We start from the raw sequence: 23,118 nt of genomic DNA, 5'->3' as shown, positions 1-23,118 counted from the left end.
CCCCTTCCCATCCAACCCCCCACCCTCCTCCCCAGGCCAAGCTCCTCCTTTCTGACCTCTGTTGCCATAGATGAGCTTGTCTGTTTTTAAACCTTATACTAATGGAACTAGAAAGTTTGTATTCAGTATTTTTTTTTAAGATGCATCACTATGACTGCTTATAGCAGTTGCTTGTTAATTTTTATTGCAAAATACTGTTCCACTATATGCTTTGGGGAAAATAACACCATTTCTGTTGGTTTAAAATTTTTTTTTTTTTTTGGTTTTAATTTTTAACTTTTAGCCATTAGTTATGTTTCTGAAGAATTTTTTGCCTTTAAGGAGTGCTAATTTTTCACAGCATAAGTATTATAAATTGAGTTCTAGTCATAAGACTGCAGTTGCATTTAAAATGTGTCTCACTTTATATAATGCTATAACTGAAAACTTAGTAGTGCTGCAATAACTTGTTAAGTGTTACAAATGATCTATCCAGAGGTTGAAGTTTTGATGGAAAACTTAATTATCAGTTGTATCCTATAGCTTATTTATTGCTGTTTTGATTGTAGATTTTTTTTTCATCTATGTGCTTATTTTTGCAGGAATCAGTTAATATAGAAATCAGTAATTTGTTTTATTTTGACTTGCTTTAGTGTTAGAAAACTGTAAAACCAATTCTCCAGTTTTCTGCAGGTAGTTATTTTTTATTTATTTGTTTTTGAAGCCAAATCAATGCCTGTAATTTTTGGTAGCTCGTTTAAATCTATAACTTGGAAGTTCATTGAAACAGTTAATAAGGTCACTGAGGAGATTGTATTTACTCTAAGTATTGATTTACAGATAGTTATAATTGCTTTGATTAAGAATTTTAAAACGAGGTCTAGACAAAAATGCAGTTGCATTGTTGTTAGATTTCTCCTCTAGTTTATGTAAACACGAGGCTGTGCTGCCCTCTGCCTGTTGCTAGCCCACCAGAAATCGAAGTAGAATTTGGACTCTGAAACTTTCTGCCGTGAAACTGGTTTTTAAATATTTGATTTCGTACTCCTTAGATTTGTAATTTGGATGTTGGAAAATGGTAATAGGAATCTATGGAGCGATTTCTCAAATTTGAAAGTTTTACAAGGTGATGTGGAAGGTCTTTTTAACATTGGTAATTGTGGATTTTAAGTGAATTTGGAGAATACCTGTGTACATGTTACAGTGCTACATTGGTGATACTAAAAATGTTGTGATTAGTTAAATCAGGTTGGTAAAACAAATGAAAGTAACTTTATTTGGGGAAAACATCTGGGAAATCAGGTGAATTACTGGCTCTGTGCTGGTGGCAGGATGCAGAGCATCCCAGGAACCCTGAGACTCAGCTAACAAGCCGGCGGAGGGCCAGGAAGAGTGTATGCCGACCTCAGGGCCGTGACTTCCAGAGAGGTCTGTACAAGTGAACGATCTGGTAAAGCTGATGGATCAGAGCCCTGCTTCTCACAGTGGACGTGCGGCCAGGTCACCTGGAGCTCTTATTAATCAGACCTCCCACATTCTGATCCCTAGGTCAGGGGTAGGGCCCGAGGGTCAGCATTTCTCAGGAGCCCTCAGCTAATCCATGGCTGCTCTGAGCAGCAGGTTCAGAGACAACAATACTACACCCCTTTCCCCAACACGTGTGACATGAAGCTTACCTCACTGGCCACCCCTGCCTGCACTGACCCCCTCAGCTCTAGGCCCACTGGCCTCCTTGCTGCCACATCCTGTCTCTGAGCCTTGGTGCTTGTGGTTCCCTCCGACATCCCTGTGGCTCCTGACTCCTCCAGGTCTCTCCTTCAGTGTCACCATATCAGAGAGGCCTCCCCGATCCTGTCCCTCGTCACCTCTGTTCCTCTCACCTTTCCCATCCCGTTTTTAAATTTCTCAGCATTCCCAACCACACTGGATGTCCTAGGAAGTTGCCGGTTCGCTCTCTGCTTCCTTCTCTTTGCTCCCTCGTGAGCGTTGGCTTCACGAGGTCAGAGGCTCCGTTCTGCTTCCTGCCATGTCCGCAGACCTGCAGTGCTGTCTGCCATGCAGCAGGGCCCCGTGAGTCTTTTCTGAGCAAGCTAATAATAGGCGATCAGGTAATTTAGTTGCTGTCTTTCCCACTAGGAGAGTTCGTCACAGAATAATGAAATTTCGCTTGACTTTCTAATAGCTGCTGTCTTAATAGTTGCGTTTCATTTTCATCCTTAGTAACCTAAACATTTGATTCCTATAGTTTCTGATATTTACTTGGCAACTTTGATTTAAAAGCATTGCTTAGCTTATTCAGCTCTTAGACTTTCACGCAGTTAATGATTACCTTTAAGTAGTTATCTGTGGAATAAGTCACAGTCAAGCCTTTCTTAATAAAGACAGCGAGCAGCCAGAGCGGCAAGCTCTGCCCGGCGATGTTCTCTGAGTGTCAAATTTTAATCCGTTTTATTTTCTTAGTTGATGCAGAGAATCCTGTCACGAAGATGGAATTGTTGAAAGACACAGTTCTTTCAGTTTAAGTCACTTGATTTAAGGTTATAAAACACATAATACTTCATTTGTGCCTGCTGACTTTATGCTAATTAAGGATCAGTCTTCTGTGAGAGTCCTAGAACTATTTTAAATATATTGAAGTTCCCCTTTAAAATACAAATAAAACCAAATCAAAACCAATTTCTGTTCAAATCAGTCTTTAGTTGTACTTGACTTAGTGTTACTGAGAGCAGCATGTGCTTCCTGGGCCCTGGGGTGTGTGCTCAGCTGTGATGGGGAAGTGTCCTCAGGAGTTCATTGTGTTTGGTGATTTGTGTGCACCTGTGCAGAATACGTAGCGAAAGAGGCCTCATGCCTTCAGTTCGGTGGCAGAGGTAGAAACAAGGCGCAGGCTAGAGGGAGTGGTTCTTGGCGTCGGGATACGGAAGAAGGAGGCACCCTGTCACCCAGGCTTGAAGGGAGAGGTAAGGTTTGGACTTAAGATACTCTGGGCAGAGAAAGGTGGTATTGATTGAAGCCACACACATAGATGGGTGTTTTAGGGAATAGTTTTCTTTAGAAAAGCATAGGCTTTGAGATAGAGAATTATTGAAAAGGAAAGTTGAACTCTATTTATAGTTTACCATGTTTATCTAACATGTTTTTTTAATTAATCTTTTTTTCAATTTATCCAGGCAAGCCACTTTCTACCAGAGTCTATGTCAGCAGCATTATTTCTAGTTTGCCTGGACCTGCCTCTTTCTTTGGAATATCCAAACATTCATGAAGCTGCTGTGGCCTACTTGGAACAGCTGAGCTCTGAAAACTACAGTCTTTATAAACAAGCTGCAGAGGCCGTCTATTCCATTGAGTGCACCTGTAACTTCCTGTCTGACGTTGCGAAGGAGGTAGACAGCTTTATTAATATCCCTTTTAAATTTCTTTGATGAAATATTTAGAAAGTGTAACCTATACTTTTCAAATTGAGGGACATATAATTTGAATTGTTATAAATAGGATATACTATTACTTAGTGGGTCAGTTAGAGTAAAGTTAGGATATGACTTGTATAAAAATAAAAGTTTAGATTACTATGAATGGTGTATATTCATGAAACCAGTGGTATTAAAAAATCAGTAATTATTCTTAGTGTCTTTGTATTTAACAGTGAGTTATCTTTGAAGCAGTGTTCTGTGTACGAAGAGTAACATGACGTAAGCAGGATTCTCAGGGCCATTTTAGTGCTTGCTTGTAGACACTTTTCTTTAATATTTTAGACTCTTATTTCCACACAGAGAGCCTGATATGGCTGTTAAATAAAATCATGAACTAGATTGGAAGGCATAGGATGCCCTTAGGCGCATTGTTATAGCAATAATTATGTATTGTTCCTATACCTTTTAGAGATACTAGTAGGATGTTCTTTAGTGTGTTATCAGTGAAAGAGTTAATGCGTCTTAAAGTAGACGTTGACTGCAATAATAGCTTATTGTCTGAAAATACTAAATCAGATCCTAAAGATCTTGAAAAAATTGGGACAAATTTTTGTTGTTGTTGTTCCTAGCAGTGGAGTCTGTCAGAAGCTTGTATTTCTAATTTTTCTTTGTTTATCCACTATTGTTTTTTTCCTCTCTTTTCTTTTTGCCATATCTTGATGCCATTGGCTTCTTGTTTCCTCTAGGTAGAATTTTGAATTGTCTTTAAGTTGAATTATTTGTGTGGCTTTCCGCATTGTCAGTCAACCACACATGTATTGGTTGTCCTCATGTTCTCAGAACCTGTCAGGATGTTAGAAGCGGGAGGTGGATCCTAAGGATACAAGTCCTGCCTTGAGCCACAGTTAGTAGGGTGATAGGGCTACAAACAAGTAGTCAGTGGACCTGGCCACGCGCTTGTAAGTTTAAGCCTGCCCAGAGGTAAATAATAGACGGCCTCGTGTGGCATTCGATAGGGATTCTCCCACGTTTCCTCCTGGAATGACATTTTTAGGTGCTTGTTGAAAAAATGGACTTAAGAAAATGTGAGCAATCTCAGGGCCTCTGAATACTCTTAATTTTATTAAAGCTGCTTAGTTAGCTGTGGAGACTTTTGTTGTACATGAACTTGACATTTGCTGTTTTGTTCTGATTTTTCTTTTTAGGAAGAGAAGAATCTTTTAGAACTAGTGGAGCTGGCAGACCACGCCTTGCGTAGCTTTTCCTATCATCAGCATTCCCCCCTCATCAAGGAAATCATCTGCCTCTGTTCAAAGATGTAATATTTTCTTTCTTAATATAATTATGTTATAGGATGTGTGTGTATGTGTGAGAGAGAAATTAGAAGCAATGAAGATGAAATTGGTCTTAAATCTTGTTATTTCTATTTTTTAAGTTTAAATTGCTTTTATGTGTGTCTGACCTTTAAACATATATGTACAGCTGCATTAGGACAGTTGACTGTTTTATCCAAGAGTAAACTTTTAAAATGTCATGATGCAAAGTGAATTATCCTTGCATTTTATACATTTGTTTTGGTACCTATTCAAACCAGGTAGTCAGCCATATTTGTTTACTTACTTATTTATCTTTAAAATTTTAATAACTTAAATTGAGTGGTTTTTCCCCCCATAAGTTTTATTACTTTCTACCTTTTGCTCATGGATTTTTGGAAGGCATCACACATTGGTTAATTTATTTGAGGGACATCGGAGCAGATTCTTATTAGAATTTAGCATTTTCATTATTGTTGGAAAGAGCAAATTCCATGGTGTGAAATATCAATTAAATGTGGGTTTTTATCATTTATTTGTCACCTCACAAAATTACCATTTTGTTCTGGTGCCATTTAAGATCCTCTCTATTAACAAACATCAAGTCTACAGCAGGATCATTAACTGCAGTCACCATGCTGTCCATTAGATCCGAGAACTTGCTCCTCCTGCGTAGCTGAGACTTTGCAGTTTCGGCCACCATCTCCCCGTTCCCTTCCCCAGGAAGTTACATCCTGCTTTCTGCCTCTCTGGATTGGTCATTTTAGACCCCCATGCCAGTGAGGTCACCTATCTTTATCTTTCTGGGTCTGGCTTATTTCACTTGTTGCAGTATAACAAATGGGAGGAGTTCCTTCTTTTTTTTTTTTAACATGTTTATTGGTTTTTAGAGAGAGGAAGGGAGAAGAGTTTATAGAGAGAAACATCAGTGATGAGGGAGGAGCATCATCAACCACTGCCTCCTGCACGCCCCCCGCCGGGGAGCGAGCCCACAGCCGAGGCGTGGGCCCCGACTGGGAATCCAACTGTGACCACTTGGTTCCTGAGTCGACACTCAACTGCTGAGCCCCGCCCCCAGGCTTCCTTCTTTTTTTAAAGCTGAATAATATTTTATTGTGTATATATATATATATTTACACACACCGTATTTTCTTTATTCATTCATCGACTAGTGGACACTTGGGTTGTTCCCATATATTGACTATTGTGAGTAATGCTGGAATGAACATGTGTGTACAGATCTCTCTTCAAGACATTGATTTAATTTTCTTTGGATCTGTATCCAAAGGTGGGATTGCTAGATCCATGGCAGTTCTATTTTTAATTTTTTGAGTGACCTCCATATGTTTTCCATGATGGTTGTACCAATTGACATTCCAAGTATAGGTTTTTAAAGCCATTTTGGGTGTTAGTATTCTTTGAGAGAACATTCCCTGCCTTGAGTCACGTGTGTCCTTGGGCAAATGCTAGTATTGGATTAGTTAAATATGATCCCCGTTAGAGGAATTGGAATAGGAAGAAATTCCTTCCATAGTGCTTTTCAACTTCTTTTGTTTGGTAGTTTCCTTGCCTTAGATGTTGTGCATGTTTTATCTTTTTACTAGCTGGAAATCAGCACAGGCTAGTCCATTACTGCAAGGGGAAAGTCAGAAGGTGTTTCTGCGGATGTTGTCTCACCCATTACTACAGGTGAAAGTTGAAACTTACCACTGCTGTCTGGAAATTGTTAAGGTGCGTTTTCTGTTTTATGAACTAACAGTGGGTTTTCCTCTTATAACTCTAAGATTAAATAACTTGACATTTTGGATGAGATGGAAGAACTATTGCCATAAAAATAGTGGCAATTATTAGTCAAACCTAAGAAATTTGTACTGTTAAATTACTTTAACTGAGTAAGTCTAGCAATTGAATTGCTTTATTAGAGGTTTTAGTAAGAATTACATTTATATTGTGTTATTTAGTGATGGAAAATTTTAAGGAAAAGTACCAGGTATTTAAACGTGATCTTTATGCTCAGGAAAAGTTTTAGGTTATGGCTTAAATTGTGTAGTTTCAGGTCTGTTTTCTTAGTAATATTTTTCTTTTAAAACATACTTGTTTTCTGTGTTTTTAAATTATAAAATAATTCAGCATAGAATAGTGCATAGAGTATTAACTATTCAATGTTGAAAAATATATGCTTCTCTGTACTCTTGAAAATGTCCTCCTTTATTTAACACTTGTATGTACTATCTATATATAATAGATGTTTACATTTTGCTGTTTTTACTTCTGATTCTTTTTTATTCAGAGAAATAAAACTGTTGCAGTTACAACAGAAGCTTCTTTCCTTTCTCTTCCCCCTTCCTTCTTGAACCAGGATAACCACATTTATAAAGTTGGTGTTTTTCCTTCCCATCCATTGTTTTATATATTTTTACTATATATGTATGTCTTTAAAAATACTGTCTATTGCCTGGCCGGCATGGCTCAGAGGTTGAGCATCAGTCTCTGATCCAGGCGATTTAGTTTGATTCCCAGTCAGGGCACATGCCCGGATTGAGGGCTCCATTCCCAGTAGGGGGCATGCAGGAGGCAGCAGATCAATGACTCTCTCATCATTGATGTGTCTGTCTCTCCCTCTTCCTTCCCCTCTCTCAAATCAATAATTAAAAGAGTATTAAAAAAAATACTATATATTATTGTTTTATATTGTACATATGTTTTTGTTGCCTATTTCTTTCATGTAATAGGATTTGAGATCTACCTGGTTCATTTATTTTAACTGCTCTTTAGTTTGAATATTCTTTATTTTATTGATAAATATTTAGGTTCAGTCTACTTTTTACTGAAATAAGTTTTTCAGTATCTTCAATGACAGTCTATGACTAGTGGTACATATGTTTGAAAACATCTTGGCTTTACCTTACGTTTGACTGATAGTTTATTAACCTTATCTTGAATGATGTTTAGCAAGGTATAGAATTATGGGTTGACTGCTGTTTTTCTTTTGCTCTTTGTGATACTGCTTTGTCCTTGTTGTCATTGTTGAGAAGTCTGCTATCAGTTAGTATAATTGCTTTGTATTTTTTTCTCTAGTTGGTTTCACGATTTTTTTCTTATCTCATTACAATGTGTCTTTGTATACATTTTTTAAACTTACCTCGTTGAGCACTCTTGGATCAGAAAACTCATGTCTGCCCTCATTTCTTGGCAATTCTCAGTCATTATTATTTCTCTTAGCCTTGCTATTCTCTCCAAGTGGAATGCTCATGTTATGTTATGGTCTATGTTAGACCTTCTTATTTTACCCTTTGTGTCTTTTAAACCCTGTTTTATGTTTTTCCATATCTCTTTTTGTTTTATTTGGATGGAATTCTTCAGTGCTGTCATTCAGTACATTATTTATTTCTTTAGCTATGTCTGATTTGCTTTCTAAAAATTGTGGTAAAATGTACATAACATAAAATTTACCATATTAATTTAAGTGTACCGTTAAGTGGCAGTAAGTACACCCACATTGTTGTGCAACCATCAGCATTCTTCATCTCCTGAACATAACTCCTTTTCCCAAATTGGAACTCTGTCCCCGTTAAACAGTAAGTCCTCATTTCCCCTCTCCTCATGTCCTCACAACCACCATTCTACTTTCTATCGGAATTTGACTATTCTAGGTGCCTTATATTAGCGGAATCATGTATTTTGTGTGTATCTGGTTTATTTCAGTTAGCATAGTATCTTCAAGGTTCATTCATGTTATAACATAGATCAGAACTGCATTCCTTTTTAAGGCTGCATAATATTCTGTTGTTTGTATGTACCACATTTTGTGTATCCGTTCCTCTGTTGATGGACGTTTGGGTGAGTTCCCTCTTTAGCTGTTGCAACCAGTGCTTCTGTGAACATCAGTGTACAAATATCTGTTTCAGTTTCTGCTTTAATTCTTTTGGATATATAGTTTATTATTTATTTTCTTTATGTCTATCATTATGAACAATGTAAGAGATTTGGTTGCCTCAGCAGTTTGTTAATTTATCAAGGCTGCTTGTTGGCAGAAGGTATGTAATTTTTCATGCAGACTCCGACACTTGGGCGAGAGTGTCTTCCATCCTCCTGAGGCAGAAGTTTCGGGGAAGTGTGAAGATGAGTTTTGGAATTGAATCTTAAACAGAAGAAAGAGGGATCCTTTTGAAAAGTCAGTGTCACTAATTTTTAAAAACCCTTTGTTGTATTTTACAGGAATGTCTAGGTGTCCATAATGTCACTAAGCCGGTGTCCTCACTCTGCAGTGGAATTCATTTTCTACTCCACCCAAAAGTCCTGTACGAAATCTCTGCGTTTGGCATTCAGGAGCCCAGAAATGAGGTATGGCATGTTACAGGTAAGTGCAAGAAACTGTAATTCTTTAAGCACTCAGCTAACTCACGGTAATACCCTAAGATGACTGGGGAGTATGATGAGAAACGAAAGAAACTTGTCTTTGATGTATGAGTCCAGTCAAGTTGTTTGTTTAAATAAAAACAAATGCTGAAGAAAATGTGAGAATCAAAATACAGAACAGATGAAGCTGTTGACTTATGCTTTTCATGTAAGACATAGAGAACGATACAGTAGTTCTAGTTAGCAGGTTGTTTGATCGAGGGACACTTACTCAGTGGAGGAATATGTCCTAAGGGTAAAGGAAAGCCTGAGGGGAAAGACTGGCTGAGAGCACAGTGTAAGGTGATGCTGCAGAAGTGGGGACACTTGAGGGATGAGGTGTTACTCAGAGCATCTTTCAGATTTTATCAGTGTTCCAAGGGCGTCCGGCGCCTCAGGCCTCCTAATTTTTGAGTATCTTGTCTGTGTTGTTGGGCAGGTGAGCGCTGCTGCCAAGGCCATCCTGCTGTACCTGCTGCAGGGACGGTTGATGATGACTGCTCTGACCTGGAGCAGGTTTATCGAGTCCCTGTGTCCCGTCATCCCAGTGCTGCAGGTACATGTGCGTCCGTTTCCGATCCCGTTTATCTTTGAGTATGACAGACTGAAACTCGTGCACCAGGTGGGACTGTCATGTGAGATAAATGAAGACAGGCCGCGCAGGCCGTGGACGCGTGCACAGGAAGTGGCGGCTGTTTTGTTTCTGGTAGAGGAGCCAGGACAGCTCACTGATGTTCACCTGTGTAGCTGGGCAGGATGTTTAGAGTGGGGTGCTGGCACTTAGCAGTGACGGGAGAAATAGAATCAGCCTATGTGAAGGCTTTTGGGCAAAGCTAACTGCCTTTAAGCAGACTTTCCTTAACTAAACTTGTTGCATGAATGATTTCCACGCACATATGTAACTAGAGTTTTCCTTTGGTTAATGAACTCTGGAAACAGTGTTTTTAGCAGTCCTTGAGGGCGGTAAAGGAGTGAGGGAAGTTCAGGCCCCTGCTCTCCTTGGAGGAGAAGGTACAGGTGGGCAACACCCTCATGGGAATAGTCTTGTAGAACAGGCGCCGGGGCCCTGGGCTGTGAGGCTCACTCGGTTGGGTTCCATGCAGGTGTGCGTGCCACACTGCACCTGTGTCCAGTGGGGACAGGTCTGCAGACCTGGGGGGCCCCATCTACTAGAACCCGGGACACAGCAAAGCTAGCAGGCATCCAGTGGGCTGGTGTGTTTTCTCACAGGTCTCCAGTATTGTCAAATCCAATTGCAGGCAGGCTTCTTACCTCCTGTAGGTTATTTGAAAAGTGACTTTTCAGCTGCATTGAAAGAAATTTATGAGTTGCCTGACAGGTCAATGCAGTTCTTATTTTCAAGTTAGAAAATTAAGCAGTGCATATAAAATCAGGATACTTTCCTTTTTGATGGAATTGCTAGGGCTACGCGGACCCTGAAGACCCCCTGGGGAACTGCATTCTCCTCCTGAGCAAGGCCAGCCCTGAGGGCGGCGCGGGCGGCCTCCCCGGCACCATGCGCCTCAAGTCCCTGCTGCGGCTGCTGCTCGTGAAGAAGCCATCGTGAGTACCACCGAGGCACTGACTGGAAGGTTAAGGGGACAGTCTAAGAAAGTATAGTGTAGTCATTACCTCAGCCTGAGACAGAATAGGACTGAGGAAGGTACAGAAAAGCGGTTCTTTTATTAGACAGAGAGGGAACCAGTGGGTGAAGCTACAAGCAGATGGGTGCTTTCCAGAAACATCCATCCATCCCAGGCGCGGTGATCAGATCTGTGTCTGGTGTAGTTGCCCCTCCTGGTGCTGTTGGTAGTACTGTGGGCAGGTGGGGAGACACGGAGATCAGTGGACGTAGGAGTTACAGAGCATCTCCTTACCTGCTCTCCTTAGACATGATTAGCCTGGAGCTATTCTTTCTAAATGTCTGTCCTGAAAACTGAGTGTTTCATGAAGGTGCAGTGGACCAGTTGCTACGTACACCAGTGTGCAGGTGGTTAGTGTTGCCCGGCTTGTCTTTGTACGTGGGAATCCGTGTCCTTTCCTGCACCATTACTGTTGGTGTTACTTTACTAGAAAAGCAGGAGAAAGGTGGGCTCCTCCACCTCCGTCGGTGATATGATGTTGGTTATTAGTTACTAGTTATCCATGTGATGGCCCCTGGAGGCCTGACCTCACAATGACTCTGCTCCAGGGCCTGGGGCCATTGTTATGTTTGAGGACCATCACTGGACTTGGTGCTGGAGCTTAGATTTAACCAGCAGATTGACTTTCTGAAGTCAAATGGGATGGTGACTGAAGTTCACAGTGATACTCACTGAAGTTCACCGTCTCCATGAGACTGTTTCTCCATTTGTAATTATTATTCTTTATTTCGATGTTTATTAATAAAAACATGGAAAGAATGTAGTTTTACACTAAATATTTTAACAGAAAAAGTAGGAGGGTATCCATAATGTCAGCGTAAGCATGGCTGATTGCTGTGTTGATACGTAGAGATTTGTCATGTTACAGAAGGTTTGCATGTTCCAGAGGTTGCCATCATCTGTGTGTCCACAGGGTCCGCTCTCTGGCACTGAAGCTGTTAGCCTGTCACCTCACCAGGGAGGAGGGGGCTGAGAGGAAGCGCCCCACAGTGGACGCCAGGGTTCTTGCCAGAGCGACTAACCTATTCATCGTGAAAAAACCCATTGAACTCAAGCTGGATGACAGGAGAGAGCTGATTATTAAGGTGACTGTGACTTTCTTTGATACACGTGTAGACCACGTCTTACGTTTCATTCTCCGGTTTGCATTGTGCACCAGAGGGGGAGATGTGTGGTCATTCAGGGCTGCTTTGAAATTGTGTTCTGGCTTTATTTTGCTCCCGGATACATTTATTTACTGAACAGATGCATTTCTTGAGCACCTACCAAATGCCAGGCACTGTGTCCCTTTTCATTTAGCACATACACTGGAAACAGTTAATTTGAACAGTATCTTAAGGATGACGTAAGGCTAACCTTGTGGAAAGGAATTCTGAGGTGACTCTTAGAACAATATGTCACTGACATAAAGCCATTTAGAATTCCTGTTCTCATGTTGGCAATTGTCTCTAAGGGCAAAAAAGAAAAAGTTCCTGTGATTAACAGTTTCAGCCTCTTCATCATAAGAGGGAAAAATGGGGGGGCAAAGGCAGTTTCTCCTTTACATGTAGAAGCAGCCGCCAAGCCTGTGGTGGAGCGTAGACCACATGGAGTACAGTTGAGGCAGGGTGCTAAGAAGCTAGGGAAGTTCTTGGCAGGTGGAGACTGAGACATGCAGCTGATTCGTACTGGCCCGGTCCAGCACCTTGACTCACCCGCCGCCTCCTCCCTGGAAGGACAACTCCCTTGATTATTAAGCCCTCAGGACAGTGAGGTTCTGATCAGCATCAGAGAATCTTAGGTACAAAGCCTCAGGTCTGTTGACCACAGAAGAGTTTTAAAATGGAAACACTTTAGTAAGGGATGTTTTCGGTGAAATTCTTTAGGTGGCTAGTGGGACACAGTGACTTCCTAGCAAAAATCTCCGTTAAGAGGCTTGTTTGACACCATGGCTCTGTGTTTGAGATCCTAAGTTCCTCTCTGTCCTCGCACGTTAGTTTTGAAAATTTAAATGTAAATATGTCATTTACATAAGTTGACTTTTCGAGCTTTTGTTCTTAGGGTGTGAGCTGTAAAGTGTTCTGGTAGAATTGGAAGTAGATGAAAAATTTTTCTTTTGGCTTGCAGTTGGAGACTGTTGAAAAGGTGTACGAAATCTTCGTCTCAGATGATGTCGACCTTGTTTTGAGGAAGTCAGCTGCGGAACAGCTCGCTGTGATCATGCAAGGTAATGTCTGGTTGCTGTGTGGGGCTGGCAGACTACGGCCGCCAGACTGGCCTGTCTTTTTTACAGCCCTTGAGCTGAGAATGGTTTTTACATTATTAAAGGGTTGTTAGCAAAAAACAAAAATGGAAACAAAGAATGTGGGACAGACAGCATATGTGGCCAGCAAAGCTTAACCTATTACCATCTAGTTCTTCACAAAAAAAGTTTGTTGACACCATCACATTGGGGGTTAGGTTTCTACATATGAATTTTGGGGGGACAAATATTGAGCCCATACCAGTGTACACACACACACACACACACACACACACTCTTATTAAAAAGGATTTCATATTCTTCAGAAATGTATAGAGGATGCTATAATCCCTTTTATTTGCTATTAACAATTTGAGGTTAGAGATCTTATTAGGAAAATGATCATGTTGCAAACCATATTTATGCATTAACTTGTAAAGAATTCTGAACATTTTGAGGTAATGGATTTAGAAAAGAGAATTGTTGATGAAACAGTATAAAGACAGTCATTTGCCACATATACATGAAAGGATTCATTTGTATGCACAAAATTCTAGTTCCGTTCAGAGTCTGAGCTAGTTCATTTAATTACTCTGTTTTAACTATCTTGTTTTTATGGTTCACCCATAAGATCTGCCTGTTGTTAAACAACGTTTTTACGTTGCTCAGAGACGTAGTAAGTAAAGGTTAAAGCTTTACCCTCTAATTTCAACTACTTTTAATGGTTTGAAAGGTACGTGCATATCTGTTATGTGTTATTCAAACTACAGCAAACATTCTTTAACTTTTAGTAACTTCTTTTGTCTACAGACATTAAAATGCATGCTGTGGTGAAAAAGCTACGCTTAATAGACAAGATAATTGAGTATTTAAATGAATGTGTGGGTCAGGATGGTGAGGTAAGACTACTGCATATCTAGATGTATATTTTTATTTTTGTATTTTTAATATATCTTTATTGATTTCAGAGAGAGGGAGAGAGAGAAACATCAATAATGAGAGAGAGTCATTGACCGGTTGCCTCCTGCATGCCCCCTACTGGGGATTGAGCCCACAACCTCGAGCATGTGTCCTGACTGAGAATCGAACCTTAATCTCTTGGATCAAAGGTTAATGCTCAACTGCTGAGCCAAGCCAGCCAGGCTCTAGACGTATTTTTATGTATTGGTGATTAATCAGATCTGAAAGTGAATTCAGCTGGATCTGCATAAGACCTTGGAGTTTAAGTTCTACTACCCACTACCTTGCTCATTTGTTTGTTTGTTTATTTCTAAGAGTGGGGTCTCTATAAAGAAAAGCTGATCTTAAAATTTCTATGTGATGTGTGAGCACCAGTATGTCCAGATCTTATTTTCAGGGGAAAATAATTCTTAATATATATTTGCAGTTTTGTTTCACACAGTTTTGTTAAAGCTTAAAATTTAGAATGAGGTCATAATAAGAATACAATGAGGTACTGTTGAAGTCTATTTTATGTCACCTTAAAATTGACAAACGTAGAGTAACTGTGTTTCCCTCCTGGGCAGCTGATAGAATGTCTGATCCAGCCGAGCCTCACGCTCCTGAGGAAGGTTCTCTGTGGGGACCCAGGGGCCCGTGTCTCCCTCGCCCAGCAGGCTTCTCTCCTGACCCTGCTGTTCAGAGGTGAGTAAAACACATTCTGCTAATGTCCAGATCAGTCTTAAGCTTTAAGTGTTGCTGTTTAGCTGTAGGAAACATTTACTTTTCATTTTACTTACAGAATAGAAAACTTTTAATCACTAAAACCCATCACAATAGAAAGTGTTTAGTACTTTTGTGGAAGCCTCCTGGTAACCCTGTTACTGAGCAGACCTTGGGGCTGAGCAGAGCTGAAGAGCCTCTCGTGTCTGCCCGGGGGTGGAGCCGCCCTTTGGTGCTCTGACAGTGGCCACTGCACTGCAGCCTCCTTCCCAGCATCTGGTTCCTCAGCCTTGCTGTTTATGCCGTTATAGCCACACCTTTGGTGTGATATCTGCTTATGTCGTTCAACGGGCTTTGGGAGTGGTTTGTAGTGGACAAGACACACAAAGCAAAGCAACACCAGCACAAGTACAGCCTTGTGTTTGAAAGTCAAGGCCAAGTTCTGTGATTGTCTGTTTCTAGGAAAGGGCAGATATTAAAGAGATTTTTCGCTGAGCAAACTTTAGCCAGATAGATGCTGGATCTGTTTGCTTCTGTTGCACTGAAGGTGGACGGTGTCCAGCGAGTGGGTGGCGTGTGGTTCCTGTGCAGCTGCGTCCGCATCCGGGAGCCACAGGCTCCTCCCACGCCCACCAAGCGGACACCGTTCTTGCGCATACATTGTAGGTTTAAGGGCCACCGTGGTTGTGATGTCAGTTTATCTGGTCAGCATTGTGTTTCTCTGAGAATGACATTGCGTCCCTTCAAGTTAAGATATTTTAAATTTGAAGTTCATTGTTTCTAACATTTCCTCATGTTCTGCTGCTTCCCTTTATTTCTCAGTTTCCTTGATATTTCACGAAGATTGTACCGTCGTGACCGAAGTTGGAGCACTGTTTTGTCTCCTGTTATTTGATGAAGTGTCGAGAATGGATGTGTGGTGAGCTCAGGATCCTAAAGTGTTTACTCACAGTTACTTACCTGAGGTTTCTGATGCTGTCTTACAGCAGCCCGTGGAAACTTGTACTTGCGAGGCTTAGGCTGTCCATGGTCGATTCACCACGGGTGACTTGGGGTTTGAGTAACCACTATTAAATTTCAGCCCGTTTGCTCATAAAGTCACCCTGAACTTTTTTTGTGAACATTATGAAGTACAAAATTTAAAATCACTGCAGTAATTTTTGTCAGTAATGCTTTTTTCAGTGTATACTCTCAACTTTGCATGTTTCCTTTAATATTTTATTTAAAAAAGAAACTTGTAGGAAGATGTTTAGGATGCTAGTATCTGTTTACCACTGACTTTGGGCAGGGTCAGCAGGAGGGGGCACAGACCCGCACGATAGGAATCATTTGTCATACTGACTTCCTGCAGAAAAGCAGGATTTATGCTTTATGAGCAAACCCAGCGGCTTGTGGGTTTGTTAGAGCCACACTGACAGACCCTGTTGAGCCCGCTCTCCAGTTGGCCGGGAAGCGAGCTGGACTGCTGGACTGTTGTACTGTTGGACTGCTGGACGAGGCGAGGTCCACTCAACCCTCTTTTCTCTTGTGTTTCCTTCACGATCCAGGTCTGTTAATCCTCCCAGTCAACTTGCCTCGCCATCAGTCTTCAGTTTGCCAGTGTCCGTGTTCAGGAGGTAAAGCATTGCTTTCTTTGTTGTTGTTGGAGGAAAACTGTCATCACAGAAACGGACACCAGAGTCTATAGTCTGTCACAGTGTTCGTCTAATGTTTAAACCACACGACTCACAGTGTTCCAGTGTTCTCTCCACTGTGGTGCTTGGAGAGGCCAGCAGGTGTGTCCGTCCACAGAGAAGGCGGAAGAACTGGGCAGTGCACGCTAGCATCTCTCCAGCCAAGATATGGCATTTGTTAGCCCATGGGCCTCTTCCTTTCTCTTCCCCTCTCTCTCTCACATATTTATTTATATGTAATTTTTCCCTTCTAACCCATTTGAAAATAAGCTTCAGCCATACTTCTACTTCCTTCCTGATTATTTTAGTATATGTCTCCTTAAATCTTAAAAATTAAGGACATTTTCCTACATGACCACTGAACATACAACATAAACAAAATATACAAATCATAAGAGTATTGTTGATAAATTTTTCCAAATACGCCCCTATAAGTACCATGTGAATTAAGATATGAAATACTGGCACATGCCAGGAAACCCTTTCATGGGTCTTCATTACTTTCTGCCACCCACAGAGGTAAGTCTGTCTTAATTTCTGTTACTATATGTTATTTTTGCTGGTTTTACACTTTGTAAATAGAGTATATTCTTATGTTCAGCTTCTGTTTCCCCACATGGAGAAATCTGCCTGCCAGGCATGTCTTTTGCTCTGTGCGATCCAGTGTAAGCGTGTACAGCAGTGTATTTACCGTTCTGTCATCAGTGGGCACGTGCTTTGAACACGTGGGTCAGAGGGTATTTATATGTTTAGTAGATGCTTCCAGATGGTATCCCCTGTGGCTGTGGTAGTTTCCGTTCCCAGCAGCAGCATGATTACCAGCTGCTCCGCACCCTCACCAGCCCTGGTATTTGCAGCACCCACTCTTTATTTCTTTTCTTTTTTAAAAATTTATCTTTATTGTTGAAAATATATGAGAATGTTCATAGCAGCTTTACTTGTAGTAGCCAAGTGTCTAACAATAGGAAGGACTGACGGGGAACACTAGACACCTTCCGAGACTACTCTTCACAGGACAGCAGGAGTCTCGTAGACGTACTGCTGAGTGAAAGCAACCGCACCAGGGCATGTGCTGTAGATTCTGTTTCCTTAAAGTGCTTCAGCACATCAACTTGGTCTGTGGTGAGAGAAGTCAGAACAGTAGTTAACCTCTTGGAAGAGGGTAAGGAGAGTAAATAATTGACAAGAAAAGGTGAAAAAGAAACTTTCTGAGGATGGAAGCGTTCTCTATGTTATTCTGGGTGGTGGTTACATATGAACACGTACATAAAATTCATCAGCAATACACTTAAAATCTGTATTTTAAAGATAAGTAAATATAGCTTAACAAAATTGATTAATTTAAAAATAACATTTCATAGCTTGGTAGATACATGTAGCCTAATCGTTGTCACTGTTGTATAATATTCTCTTGTTAGATTATAGCACAGTATGTTCATTTTCCTGTCAGAGGGTATTTGGGCTGATCCTGTGTTTTTGCTGGTATATAGACTCCTGTGAACATGATTGTATATGTCTCCTGATATATGTGTACAAGAGTTCCTCTTGGATGCATTCTTAGGACTGGAATTTCTTGATTATAGACATCACCCACTCTTCATGATTTCGGGTTTGGCTAAATAATAAAACTCACACAACTATAGTAGTTCATGCTTGGGATGAGATGATGTGTGGGTGCTGGGCACTATCTTGGCATAGAAGCACCGTGTCCCACTAGAAAAGACAATCTAGTTAGTGTGCCCAGGCCTTGTCTCCAGGTCCCGGATCCTGTCAGTTTAGTCCTGTGAGTCTTTTACTACTTTCTTGTTTTCTGGCACAAGGAGGATTCCAAGGTTCACCTTTGATTTCCTGGTCTCAGACCTAGCATTAGCCACTTCTCTGAGGAGCCCTGGTTACTTCTGTGGAAAATTCCAATTTTTAAAAAGCATTATTTCTACTTAAATTATCAGTCTGATTTCTGTATAGAACTCTACCTTAGCCTCTTTTATTGAGGTGCATGAAGTGAAAAAGTACAAAAATTCCCTTTGGAAATCCTACCAATTGTATTCATCTCACATTAGTCACAGATACATGAATTCGGGGTTTGGGATATGTTTTATTAGCAAAATTACTCTTTTACATATGAACATCTAGACATTGCTGTCCTGCTAAACATTGTTAAGTGGACTTTGATTGGTTTAAGAGATAAGGCTATGAATGTGTTCTTAGATCTAAAAATATTTCTGGGTTCTCTTGGTGACACACAGTGATTAAGTTTATTGTTGATGCAACTATGTTCTCAAGTGAGAATACGCTGTGATTCTGTCGCTTAGTGGCCGTGGTGAAGACTCACTTTGCTTATCTGTAAAGAGTGTATCACATCGCCATGCATATCACTGAATAAATGGTAGACAACATACAGTGTTTGGCATAAAGTAGGCAGTCACAGCTGCGGACCTATTATGTGGTTCACGGGAGCCCAGGGCTGGTTTCAAGGGGCATTAGTCATCTCTGCAAACAGCGTGGATGCAACACGGACTGTGGTGAGTCCTCGGGGAAGAGCTTGATACAGTGGTTTGGGGAGGTTGAAGGAGGTAAAAGAATAACTGGAAGCTGAGCCCTGGATCGCTGTGGAGTGGGAGGGAGTCTCAGAACTAGCCCTGGTTTGCGGCTTGTCCTTTTGAGTAGCATTTTAACAATCTGTGATCCTTGGTCTGCATTTTCTTCAGGTATCACCTGCCGGTACACGTAGTTGGCCACCATGCTGTGAGCCCTTACTCCATGGTGCTGCCATTATCTGCTGATTGTTTGGCCTTGAAGCCAGTCTCAGATATGCTGAGAATAGCTTGGAACCTGTCGTGGTATCGAGGGACTGACAATCTGTTGCAGCAAGTGAAATCCGAGATGAAAGTCCAAGAGTAAGCCGTTAAGTTTACCTAATCAGTTAGTTTTTTTACTTATTGTCATTTGCTTCTGCTTTTGCACTGAAGATTATAAGTTTTACTTTGTTTTAAAGATTACATGTGCTCATTACTTTTTAAAAACTATCACACAACAGAATTAAATTAGAAAATAAAAAGCACCTATGCTATTTTAGAGGTCATACTGGATGTGGTTAGTGAACTGATGGAACTCACTAGGAAAAGTGCTTTGGTGAGAGTGAAAGGTGAGTAAGTGCAAGTCAGAGTTACCACGGCTGTGGTGATGGGATTGCTTCTGAGTAGTATCTCAGTGTTCTCATGCCTCAGAACTCTTATTTGAGTGAAAGTTACTCTGGTTGGGTAAGCAGGAAAGTGTCGATGTAAATGCTTAGGGTTAGGATGCGATTGTAAAAGCCCAGTGTTGGCAGATACAAACCAGGCTTTCTTTGGGCTGTGAGTCACCTTTAATTAAAAGAAAATGACGATAAAACAAATTTTGGGGTAAAAGTTTATAATAAAAGTGATCTTTTATTAAATAGCTTTATGTCACTCTTTTTTTCAATTTGTTTAGATTTTTAGACACACTGAAGTTATCCTCAGAGGACACCCTCACTCTGAAGGTGACACACACAGCCAGTGGCCTGCAGCACTGTCTCCAGGCCATTGTGCAGGCTGCTGCCCACCGGGAAGTGAGGGCCGCTGTCACCAGCATGAACTTTTACTTTCTGAATGACAGATTGTCCTTCAAGGGGGGCACAGGCCCATGCAGGGCTGCCTTGAAGTCCTTGGCCTGGCACACCGCGCTGAACAGGTCAGTGTGCTCAGGTCTGCCCTTTCAGAGGCCTGGGCTGAGTGTGTTTGGTTCATTGCCACACCTTTGTGTTCTTACTGCTGCTGTTATGAGAGAAATGCTTTCACAGAAAGAAAAACCTCAGGATTTCTATCACATGCAATAAATATAACAGCAAAAGAGAAAAATTTAATCACTGCATTTTAGAAGGAATTATTAATAAACGTAACAGTTTTTAAAATATTCTTATTATGGGCAGTTTTGTTACCTTATAAAAGTAAATGACTAGGTTGAGACGTGAATGAACAAACTGCATGTTTATTCCTGTTTATATCATAAATGACTCAGGACATCAGTGGGTTGATTGACAGGTTTGGTTCCCTTGTAGCAGGCTGTTTTATTGTGTTTTGCTCTTGTTTTTTCCATGAGTATATGATCCATTTTTCTTTTTACTGTGGGTTTCATGAAGCTTACTGCCCAATGCGGAGGCCCATCAGCAGCTGTTGGGAAGGCTCTGGCTCTCAGCGTAATGGTTTAACTGGCAGCAGGTGGTTGCTGCACTTGAGACCAGCAAGACTGACGAGCAGGGCTTGGCAGCAGTTTTACATTTGAGCCCTCATGTGGCTCTAGTAGAAAGTGGATAACTTTCTCGTTAAGCATGAATCTTGCTAACTCCTTTACTTGGGTCAGCTCTCACAATTCAGACATCTGATCATGCTTTTCTGGGCTCTGCTGGAGCCCCAGTGCTGCCTTGTAAGAGTTGATGCGTATATTGTCATGAGTTTTGCAAGTTGATTTAAACAGAGCCACTCTTTAATATTAAATTATGTAAACTTAGTTAAGTAAATTATATGAAAATAAACGTAATGATTATGCAAAAGTTACTACTTCCTAATTATTTTACAACACTTTACTATTATCTGTGCTCAAGTTTATTTGTACCTGTTACATCTGTGTTTTAGAAATGCTACTGTGCATCTCCACAGCTGTGTCACTGGTGGCTTGCAGCTGGCCATGGGGGTATTTACACTATGGAAATGGGCAAACACAACAAATCAGTGGGCTACTTTTCAGTGGTTGTTAAATATTTATCCACACACCACTTTAACAGCTAGAAACCATAGTTATTGTCTTCTTTATCATAGGTTTTTACAAGTGCTTCCTGCTTGCACTGAAGATGAGAAACTGCTAATAGATATCATACATTTTTTAAATAAGTTATTGAAGGAACAAAGAAAAAATTCATCAGTGGAACTTCTAAACTGGCTTCTAGAATTACTTCTTAGACCTGTAAGTGTTGTTAAGGAATTCGGGTTTTAGGTTCGACAAGTGATTTATTTGAAAATCATTAATACTACATCATGGAAAAGTAAAATACTTATACAGCCTGTGTGTGCTAAGTAAAGTGCTCCTCGTTGTAATAGAGGATGCATAGCAATGTGGCCATCTCCGTGTGGTTGTGACCAGGTGAATGAAATAAAAAATCTACGGAGGAATGGGACCTTGCTATTTACAAAACCTGTTCTCTGTGAGCTTTCTGCTGCAGCTGTATTTTAAAGTGGGGATCTTGGCGGCGGGGGGTGGTGGTGGGTGGTGGGGTGGTGGTGCAGATAGGAACGTGGAGAGGCAAGGAGCCAAACCAGGCGAAGGCAGTGAGGGTATCGTGATGGGAGGTTGGAAAGAATGAGTCCAGAGGTGCTCACTTGAATGTAAGTTTATCATAGATTCACCCTTCCAGCCCCCTCTACTCAACTTTTTAGCTGACTGTATTCTAAAGAAAATTTGCCAAGAATCTAGCTCACTATGTATCATTGGTTTATCTATGATTTTTTCAAACATATGAATTTACTTAGCCTAGCAAGGATAAACCTTTGTACAAGTAATCATGAACCAAAACACATAAAAATTAGAAAAGAGGGCCTAAGTTGATAAAGACGATAGTAGACCTTATAAGACAAATATATTTCATCATATGTTAATACATGTACCAAGCTTATTTAAAAACATGATTCTCTGTAAAAATACAAAGTGCCAATATGGTGTAAGTTAGAAATTCTAATTGAGAACACTTTTTTGGTTTAAGTTAGAAATTCTAATTGAGAGTATATATAGATTTAAGAAATCTACATATTATGTGTATGAGTGTTTGTGTGTATATAACACTTGTTTTAGATGTTTCTTTTCTTTTACCTTTTTGTGGATTGGTGAAAATGGGGACTGTTTTGTTCACAGGTGCATCATCTACCATAGTATCTTGCTCTCAATAGACATGTATTAGCTCAGTAGTAAACTTAAGACAATAAGGAATCTATGTACTTAATTACAAGAGAACACATAACCTTAATTTCATAACTTGCTAAAATTTAACAAAAACGGGAAACTGTGGGCCACATTACATGTGCAAGTACATACTTATAGACTCAATTCCTAGCAACTGCTGAGTCAGTTACAAATTGCAAAGATACGTGTGTATATGTGTTTGTCTGGAGATTCCCAATGACCTCAGTGCCTTTGCATTTCCTTTTTTCTCTGGCTGGCACACTCTTTCCCTAGATGGCTATATGGCTGACCACCACACTTAATTCAGTGCTCTGTTCAAACACTAACCTTCTGACCATTATCACTGTGACGTCCCTCCATGCTTGTCTCTGTCTCTGTCTTACCTCTTATTTTATATTTCTTTATTGCACTTATCACTTCTACCTGCAGAACATCTTTGTTGATTTTATGTGTGCCCCACCCCACTAGAAAGTAGATGCCATAGGACAGGTTATTTTATTCACTGCTGTATTATTTTTACGCAGTCGGTTCTAAATTATGTATCTTATTGGAAAGGTCTCTTCTATTCCAAAGTTTGAGTAAACATTCCCATGTTTTCTTTTATAATTTTTAGAGTTTTGTTTATATCCTTATTCATCTTGTATTTCCTTTGGTGTAGATTATTTTTTAAAATGGTTAGCAGTTTTTCTATATGATGTATCTTCCTCAGATTTTAACTGCTACCATTTAAAAAATCAAACTAATTTCCTGTATGTGCGTGACTCTTTAGTTAGACTTTGTATTATGTTCCTTCGATATGCTCATATTTTCTAGAGAACTACATTTTAGAATTATTTTGACAATTTTTTC

At 40.4% G+C, this 23,118-nt stretch overlaps 1 protein-coding gene across 1 annotated transcript in view; it reads left to right on the top strand.

The window, feature by feature from the left end:
* RTTN (rotatin) overlaps positions 1-23,118 on the top strand; it is an 84,675-nt gene that overhangs the window by 21,715 nt on the left and 39,842 nt on the right. The window contains exons 11-25 of the mRNA XM_087818902.1: positions 3,150-3,362; positions 4,595-4,707; positions 6,307-6,433; positions 8,921-9,046; positions 9,540-9,656; positions 10,524-10,663; positions 11,657-11,828; positions 12,850-12,949; positions 13,775-13,863; positions 14,491-14,608; positions 15,449-15,545; positions 16,174-16,242; positions 19,008-19,196; positions 19,771-20,010; positions 21,135-21,279. Coding sequence (XP_087675028.1) covers positions 3,150-3,362; positions 4,595-4,707; positions 6,307-6,433; positions 8,921-9,046; positions 9,540-9,656; positions 10,524-10,663; positions 11,657-11,828; positions 12,850-12,949; positions 13,775-13,863; positions 14,491-14,608; positions 15,449-15,545; positions 16,174-16,242; positions 19,008-19,196; positions 19,771-20,010; positions 21,135-21,279 — 2,055 coding nt within the window. The remainder of the gene's footprint in view (positions 1-3,149; positions 3,363-4,594; positions 4,708-6,306; positions 6,434-8,920; positions 9,047-9,539; positions 9,657-10,523; positions 10,664-11,656; positions 11,829-12,849; positions 12,950-13,774; positions 13,864-14,490; positions 14,609-15,448; positions 15,546-16,173; positions 16,243-19,007; positions 19,197-19,770; positions 20,011-21,134; positions 21,280-23,118) is intronic.

This window comes from Miniopterus natalensis, chromosome 7, assembly GCF_054644295.1.
Source record: "Miniopterus natalensis isolate mMinNat1 chromosome 7, mMinNat1.hap1, whole genome shotgun sequence".
In the NCBI taxonomy this organism is placed as follows: Eukaryota; Metazoa; Chordata; class Mammalia; order Chiroptera; family Miniopteridae; genus Miniopterus; species Miniopterus natalensis.
Note: the sequence above shows the minus strand (reverse complement) of the source record. Positions and strands in the feature narration are given on the sequence as shown.